The sequence below is a fragment of the Bactrocera tryoni genome, chromosome 1, assembly GCF_016617805.1.
Source record: "Bactrocera tryoni isolate S06 chromosome 1, CSIRO_BtryS06_freeze2, whole genome shotgun sequence".
NCBI lineage: Eukaryota > Metazoa > Arthropoda > Insecta > Diptera > Tephritidae > Bactrocera > Bactrocera tryoni.
The window spans coordinates 74,225,734-74,235,166 of record NC_052499.1 but is presented as its reverse complement, the minus strand read 5'-3'; the positions used below and the strand labels follow the sequence as shown (position 1 = coordinate 74,235,166).

At 37.7% G+C, this 9,433-nt stretch overlaps 1 protein-coding gene across 1 annotated transcript; it reads left to right on the top strand.

Annotated features, from left to right (window-relative positions):
• Positions 1–8,473: 8,473 nt before the first annotated feature.
• On the top strand, positions 8,474–9,433 carry LOC120766411. Its single transcript, XM_040091862.1, has one exon. It carries the CDS (start codon positions 8,525–8,527, stop codon positions 9,326–9,328), a length of 804 nt encoding a protein of 267 aa, XP_039947796.1. The 5' UTR covers positions 8,474–8,524; the 3' UTR covers positions 9,329–9,433.

Below are 9,433 nucleotides of genomic sequence, written 5' to 3'. Positions count from 1 at the left end.
TTAAGCATTATTATACCCGAAACAGGGTAGTATTTTGAGTTTGTCAAGAATTTTGTAACACTCCGAAGAAATAGGAAGGATAGGAGATCCCATATTCAAAGTAAACCCCACCAGATGCAGTACACTTATATCAACGATTTTTCCAGTCCTCGAAACCTTCTTTTTATTTTCATAAGCACTTTTGTTCCTTTAGCAAATTTTGTTTTATCTCCTCGATCGACTAAAAACGGGTTCTACGGAGCGGCAATTTCCTTCTGAGGAACAAGAAAAATTCACAAATCTGGTGTATATGGCAGTTTATAGATCGTATTCATTTCGTTTTCAACTTTAAATTTGGTCACAATCGTAGATTTTGCGATGGTCCATGAATTGTTTTTTCACAATTCCGTCCGTTTTCGATGGATGTTCTGAAGCAAACACCTCAATACGGCCAAATAGAACTCCTTATAAACCATTTGTCCTTCCGTAACAAATTCATGATGCACAAAACCACGAGCATCACGCTGATTTTTGAGTGGCTTTGGCGTGGTTTGTTTGGTTTCGGCTCGTTTCGTTTCTCTCCATTTCGATGATTGTTGATTTGTTTGCACGTTAAACTCATAAACCCAAGTCTCATAAGCAGTTATAATACTCTCCATGAATATGAGATTGGATTTCGTACGATCAAGCATGTCCAAAGAGACCTGTTTACGATATTTTTTTTGACAAAAACAGCTTTATAGAGCAAGAACGCGTTTCATACCTAAAATATACACCAAAATCATTCGAATGGACTCACGAGATATCGAGCTTTCTTGCCATCTCTCTAACACTTGCCTGACGATTTTCAAGCACCATATCCTACACCTTTTTTATTATTTCGGCAGTTTAAGAGGTTGTTCAGAACGAGGCATGCCTTCAACGATCTCTCGAACGTCTTTGAAGGCTTGGTACCACTCTTAGGCGTGCGTTTTTGATAAAACTGAATCACTGTGATTCCGCACATAAAATTTGGTTAGAAACAGAAAATTTGAGACAAATTCTCTGTTTGATATTTTCATCCATTGTATTTGAATTTGGTATTATAGCTTCCGGTCCTAAAAAGTTATATAATATATTCAGGTAATTATAATGACGCAATAGTTTTTAAATAAGTTTTACTATAAAATCGTTAAATTCTTCGGATATTAAGAGGTGCACTATGTGGCTTCATATTCTAACGACCCACAACAGGGAATCAGAGCTACAGTTTGCTTAGAGATTATTGTCAATTCTTGAACCGATGACACACCGAAGACTGCCTGAGCATTACCGAACGTACCTGAATGATTTCAAACTTCGGATATAAGCAGAGATGCTTTTCGAAATGACGTTTGAGTGAATTACTATTAAAAGATTTTGAAAAATTATATACATAAACCACTGAGTAAAAATAAACAAAGGAGAATGTACATCTCGAAAGAAATTTTTCTCCCACCATAGCGTACCGAACTCAAGCCTACAAATAAAAGTGAACTTTAATGACTCTATTACGTTTTTTACGACATGCTTTTTTTATTGCTGTTGTTACACTCTACCTCCTTTTAACGTTCAAAGGTTGGCTTTCAACTTCAGCGCTCGCCAACACACGCGTGCACTCACCAGCGCACCGTCAATGCCAGCTCAGGCAGCGTTGGCGGCGTCGCCTAGTGCCCTTATCGCTAGGCAGCGCAGAAAATAATGAGTTTCGTTTGTGGGTCAAGCGGCAACAAATCAATGTGGGCCAACAAGCGAACAGGTTTCACCCCACACACGCTCTCACACACATATGTACACCTACGTATGTACATGCATATGTCGTTATGGTCAAGTAGTCAAGGCGATATGTCTACGTATGGTTGGTTGGACGAAAACAACAGCGCCGACATGAAAGTCAAGTAGCTCCTAACTTCTTGTCGAATTTCTAGTAAATAATTGACTTATCTAAAGGATTATTTGTTAGCCGTCCAAGTCAGTTTTAACCTACTTTCGTCACTTTTTATTTTGATATTGTATTTGTTGTTGCCAAGCAGTGATAGTTGGCTGCCACATAAGATTTTGTTGCAGGTTTTTGGTATTCTTTCGCTTAAAAATTGTTTTGCCAGCTTTAGGTGCGCCAATGGTCAAGCGAGTATAAGCTACTGGGCGCTGGTGGTAAGTATAAATGGTCGAAGCAAAGGCGAAATTTGATTATTGTAATTACATTGGTATGCCTCAGTTCGGCCATGTCAAGGTTGCAAATTTACTGCCCTAAAAGCCAAAAGAAAGAGTGTATGTAAAAAAGATGTATTTTTATTTAATCAAAATGCCAAATTATGCCCTGCGAGTTGGTAAAAATTCAGGGTGTGAAATTTGTTACGAAAACTGAAATTTTTTAAAAGAGAGGAATAACGGAAAAATAAATATAAAGTAAAGTTAATATTAACGATATAATAATAATAATAGTAATTCACTGTTAATTTTTGCACTGATAGAAATTTTATATGAAAAAAGTTGCCATATGCTTATAATTTAAACATTTTTTAAGAAATAAGAAAAATAGTTACCAATTAATTTTTCATGAAATTGTATTATTTATTACAAAGAAAAAAATTTTTGGCGTTGCCACTTATTTCTAAAAAAATTAGAAATTGTAAATTTAAATTCGGATGCTTGTGGGAAATCTTAAGGGATGAAGAACACATGCTACTAGATGTGCTTCACATTAAAAAATAGTATTTTTTTAATTCTTTTATAATATTTTGAAATAATAAAGCCATTTATGGCAATGAGAAAGAAAAACAAATGTCCTTCTTTTTTAGCATTTAATCCATTGCCAATTAATCAAGGCCAAAAGTTAAATCATTTCATAGTTTAATGGCATAATTTTTTAACCCAAAGCGTTAGAAGTTTTATAAGAAAAATGTTGCCAGATGTTTAATATTTAAAAATTTTAAAGAAAAACAATTAGCAATTAATTTTTATGAAATTACATTATTTTTTATTAAGGAATTAAAAAAAAACTTTTGGCGTTGCCACTTAATTATAAAAAAAGTCAAATTCGCAAAGTCCGGTATTCATGGGAAATCTTAAGGGATGAAGAACACTAGCCTGACAATAAAAAAATATTTTTTAATTTTTAAATAATATTTTGAAATTTAGCTTCATTTAATATTGTTTTTTTATTAACTTCATTTGTATGCCTTTCGTCCCAATAAAAACGCAAAACAATTATAATTTTTTCTTACTTTATAATTTAATCCATTGCCAATTAATCAAGGTCATAAGTTAAATCATTTCACAGTTTAATAGCAAAGTTCTTATCTTACGGAGCAACTTAATTTTCATTTCTAAAATTATTTTTCGCCTATATTTAGCACCACATTATCAGCTTACCAGCTTAATGCTTCCCTCATCTTAAGAAATGCTACTCCCTATGCAAAGAAACTCAATGCACTTAGTTGATTACGACACTTCACACCTTCAAATTACCGTTAGCACCTCGATATTACTCAATTATAAATAATTCACGAATGGGATTTATTAACGAACGTTTATGTGTCACTATTAACAGGATTATGACATATGTGTTTGCTCAACAAATATCGCGTGCGAATGTGTATGTGTGCTTGTGTGTAATTTGCGCTCAATCATTTTGTTTGCATTTACGAATGTAAATAGACTGTTTCTCGGCGCTCCTTTCCTCACATTTACAAATGCATTCACACTCACATACATATGTATAATGAGAGAGCATATAGCGTAAGATGACTGCTTGAACATATGGCGGCGCGACTATGAAATACTCACCCGGCACTTGCTGATTACTCAAAAGGCACTTTCATTTTATTTCTTCAATATTTAATAATAAGTATCATGCGATATTGTCACGCGACCCAAGATGTGTGAGTTTGCACCATTTTTATGGTCTTGAACTTGAACTTTAAAGAAATGAGAATGAGGCATGTGAATGAGGCGCGATTTTAAAAATACTCATTGACATACATACATATGTGAATTAATATATTTTAAGAACACACGGAAATTAGTAAAACATTTTGCACAAATGGAATTTGCATGAGTTTTTTTGCTTAGGATATAGCAGAGGAGGAACGTGTTTCAGACGAGTAAGGATTTCGAAGTCAATATTGGACCCTATTGAGTCTAAAATAATCCAGTTTTGTAGTCGCTTCCGAATTGACACCAACTATAAAACTTTGTTTCTAGTAATCTATAATATTTTCTCTGCACTACTGTATGGTGTACCTCCAGACTAATTAAGAATCAAGTGTATGACAAAATAGGAAGGAAAACTGAAAACTACAACTCGGGCTAAAAATATTTAAGAAGAAAACGTCATCGTGTTAACTTTTTTGGAAAATCTAGAGCTTTTGACGAGTTAATATTCTGTCAAGGCTACCGAACCGTCAAGTTTCTCAATCGCCAACAACAGAGCCGTCAATGTAGCCTTGTCCAGCCTACCAAGAAAAGAGGAGTAAAACGAGGTTGGTCTTATGGTGAGAGAAAGCAAAACAAAGTACTTGGCCGCACACAAAGGTTACTCTCGTCTTGGAAACTACGTCACTGTCGACAATTACACACTGGAAATAGTAAAAGTTTTTAAATTTTTCAGAACCATCATAAATTCTACCAATAGCAAGCGCAGAACAACTCTTCCCAACAGGTGCTACTTTGGAATCGGTAGATTTGAAAAGCAGATCCTTCAGCGGACGAACAAAAATTACGCTCTATAAGTATCTTAATAGAGGAAGGAGTCATGTGTTGAAGTTCGCGCAAGTGAGGAAAGTTCCCTCAGCGCCATTCACTTGGGAATGGTCAGAAACGATTCTTTTACATATGGCTCAAACAGCTCACGACTTTCGGTCTTAGACCAAATATTCTCTAGGTAGCCAAACAACATCAGTTTGAAGGCGAGCTAAAGTGAGAAGAGGAAACATCCCTCCACAGGGATGTGCGCTAGATTTTAAACCCGCGACGTCAAAAAGACCTCCTATGAAAAAAGCAAACAGCCTCGGATGAGAGACGAGATATACGACGTCATTGACATAGTTCGGCGAATTAAGAGGCAGTGGCTACGCTGGCTTGGTCATGTCGTTCGAATGGAAGAAAACTCCGGATTTGAGACACTTGTCGCCAAACGACGAAAAGGAAGAACGATTGGGGCGCTGTTGTAAACTCGGCTATAACCGCGTAAGCGTTGTCTGCACCAATAAAGAAGAAGAAGTCTCTCATTGATCCCATCCTATTATACGAGGCAGAAATATGGACAATGACGAACCGAGATGAGAACGCAATTGGAGCATTCGAGAGCACTGTTTTCGCAAGAACTTTGAAGACTTCTGCGTGAGCACTGCATATCAAAGAAGATGGAACCACGAACTATATGAGCTCTATGTCGACATGGATATAGTTAAGCGCATAAAAGTCCTACGAATGCGATGGGTAAACCATGTTCATGAGTTCATGAGAAGATGATGCTCCATCGATTTAAGACCCATGGGTGGACAATAGAAGCAAGAGCACCCAAACATCCTATGGAATAACGAAGTGTATAGCGACCTAATACACTTGGGAAGCAACTGGCAAAGTTCTGTGTTCTCGAGCCAGAGCCATACACGGTTATAGTCCCAAAGAAGAAGAAGACTTGGTAATAGAAAGTTACATAACTCAAAGGGTTAAAGTCGGATCATAAAAGGTAATGATGAAGAACAGCTAGCCGAAGAGAATACACAGCAACCCTACGCTGTCGGAGTGGGCGGTCCAATATACATATTTAAAGCTTTGTTGGCGATATTCGGTCTCTCATTCTGAGGAACAAATAAAAACACTTTCAAACTGGAAAAATAAGCTATTTTTTTTATTCGCTGAGCAAAAGGAAAGGTCAGGTGATGAGTAAGGATGGATCTGATGACTTCAAATATAGACGCAGTACTATTAATCGCCATGATTTTTATCAAGACAGTTTTCTATGTATGCAACAGTTAATTTTTCTTATATAATTCGTTGCATATTGTAAACTTATTTCAATTCTCTTTTAGTGAAAGCTCTAATTTTCGTCTTTGTTTAAGATTTTTCTTGTTGTAAATGAAAGCTAGCACCTTTTTTCCTATATTTGTAAGTTTGCATTCTTCATATACCTTTCTCTTCTCACATAACCTAAAATATATGCTCTAACCGTAGAATAGTTTTAAGAAGTATTTAGTTCATCTAATAAAGTATGAAAATTAATGGAAATATGTCAAACACAAAACATGTCAACAAATATTTTCGTTCAACTCAAGTGAACTTAATGAAAGGCTTTAATATGTATGAGCTTACAAAGCGTTTCACAAACACGCGTACATACATATGTACATATGATATTACTGTTGCTTTTGACCTTCTTCAGTAGCCAATTATTTCAATCACAGCCAATTGCAGAACTGACCTGAATTCTCAGTCAACAAATCTTAGGTGAAAACATTGAAGACAGCAACTGGTAGGCCTCATTTAGATTTGGATTTGTATAACTAACGATAAATACTAAAAAATCAAGGTCTGCAAATTAAAACAAAGAACGCAAACTAAATTATAATAAACCAATTAATTTGAGAATAAAAAGTAAGAGAATAAAATTACTCTGATATTAATCAGCGCCTCATCAGTGCAATTACGAGTTAAATGAGGTCAACCAATGGTTTGCTTACGCAGAGTTGCATGAAATTTCGGAATAATTTATCAATGATTAGCCACAGTTGTTTTTGTAAGTGATTACTAGACGCTCTTACTATGAAGTGGCATACAAATCCTAAAACAAATATAACGCAAATGAGCATGCCCAACGATTGGAATTTGGGTGTGCTCTGCCCAATCCACAAAAATGGAGACCCCACAATCTGCACCAACTACCGTGGGATAAGCCTCCTCAACATCGCATGTAAGGTTCTATCGAGCGTATTCTGTGAAAGATTAAAGCCCACCGCCAATAAACTCGTTCGACTTTATCAGTGTAGCTTTAGACCTGGAAAATCAACAACCGACCAGACATTCACCGTGTACCAAATCTTGGAAAAAACTCGTGAAAAGAGAATCGACACACACCACTTTTTGGTCAATTCTACAGCTGCTTTTGACAGCACGAAAAGGAGCTGCCTTTATGCCACGATGAGCAATACCAAAAGGTCCGTTAGGATCGGGAGGGTTCTCAACAAGCCGTTCGATACCAAACGAGGTTTTAGACAAGGCGACTCCCAATCGTTCTTTTTCTTCAATCTACTCCTGAAGAAAACAATTCGAGCTGCAGAGCTGTATTGAGAAGTTACAATCTTCTATAAGAGCGTACAGCTGCTGGCGTACACCGGACATATTGATATCAATGGTCTTAATAACCACGCCTTTAGTTTAGCTTTCTTCAAAACGGATAAGGAAGCGAAGCAAATGTCTCTGATAGTAAAGGAGGGCAAGACGAAATATCTACTTTCATCAAACAAACAGTCGTCGCACTCGCGACTTGCCTCCCACGTCACTGTTGACATGACATGACAACGTCGTAGAGAATTTCGCCTATCAGCCTCGAAATCCATCGAAGAATAACTCTTGCCGACAGTTACTTCTGACTGATTAGGAATTAAGAAGTAAAGTCGGCGTTACGAGTTTTAGAGAGAAAAGTCATGTGGAAAATTGATGGATGAGATATACGTATACGATGACATTGACATAGTTCAGCGAATTAATAGACAGCGGCTACGCTGGTTAGGTCATGTCGTTGGAATAGATGAAAACACTGCAACTCTGAAAGTATTCGACGCAGTACCCGCCGGAAGAAGAAGAGGAAGAGGAAAACCTCCACTCCGTTGGAAAGGTCAGTTACATTAGGTGGATTCTGTTGAATGAATGTGAATGTGCCAATTGCAGGAACATCTACAATCACGACGTCAAACTCTTAGCAGTGTTCAAATGTAAAGCTGTCCACTTTTTTTTACAGTATGATATGTCTCAAGCAACCATTGTTACCCAGATCAAATGTAACAGTATTGCCTTACCAGTTAGGCCCCATATTTTTACGTCAGAGTCCCAACTAATGTCATATTATTGTGTCTAAGTGACTTTATTCGTTATCTCTAGATCTGTTTTCTCATTAAAAACTTTTGCTGGGATGATGAGTTCCACTTAAGAGTTCTAAGGACGTCTCAGACTCTTGCTTCAGAAATCGGGCTAGAAAGACTCCATATTTTTAAAAAGGCTCTCTCAGTGACTATTTTGAAGCAAGCCTTTATTTTAGTCTAGTCTTCGTTAATTACTTAGGTTAGGCTTTGTGTCTACTTCATCCTTATAAAACTCAAAAATGCTCACGTCTCCTCTTGATTCAATTATTCAGTCACCCAATAGTTACCACCGAGCCATTGTATGTTCAACTGGGTAATTATAACTCTCCACAAACTACTTTATTTCGACCAATTCGTACACGTAGCAAAATTGTTGATTCGGCGTTAAACGTCAAAAATATTGAATATTTCAAAAATTTATGTAGTTTTGACAAAGATTGAAAATGTTAGAAAAAAATGCAAAAATTTCAGTGTTGCGAACAATGATCGGCTTAGGCGAAGAGATTGAACCACATTTTATCGTACCGCAGAACTCAATTTCGAATATTCGCCAAAAAATGGGACTCAGCGAACGTACAGGTGCACAAATGCCAACACTTATACCGTTGGAGAACTCACTGCGAAGCACACAACCGGCAACCGTCAAGTGTCCGCACTGCGAGAGCATGGCGAAGAATTTCCTCTACCTCGAAAGTCTCATACGCAACAACTACAATCCTAAATCACAATGCGGCCTCTGCTACTCATCGCTCAAATATCTGCAGTATGTGAACAAGAGTATTATGCAAGTCTTTGGCAATTTCGAGAGCATCGTCAATGCGGCCAACACATTTACTGGTAGCCATCGGCCACGCTCGCCTATCACCGCTGCTCCTGTACGCGATACGCGCGCGATCGCAGCCAAGTCACCCACCAAGCTCGCCACCAAAGTCGCTGGCGCCAAAAAGAGCTCAACGAAGAAGCAATTGAAGGAGGGTGGCAAAATCTCGCGTCCAGTTTTGCAGACAAGCGCCAAGAGCATGACGAATGCACGCTTAACGGGTGGCGCAAAGCGTGTCGGGAAAGCACGTAATCATCACGCCACCGCTAAGGCAAAAGCTAAGAATAAGAAAGCAAACACTGGACGTCTGCCCGGTGGCTTTGACGGTAAGCGCAAGAAGTCCGTACTCGCAAAGCCGAACAGCGGCAAGCAGAAGAATGCGAAGTCGAAGCGGAACAAAGTTACTGCGCCACGAGCTGGCAAATAATGTGCCGATCAATTATCGTTGGGCTGTCACTGGCTAGTTCTAGCAGAGTTTGAAGATTGGTAGCAATCGAGTTTTTATTTTTTAGTATGATTTTTTTCTATTTTG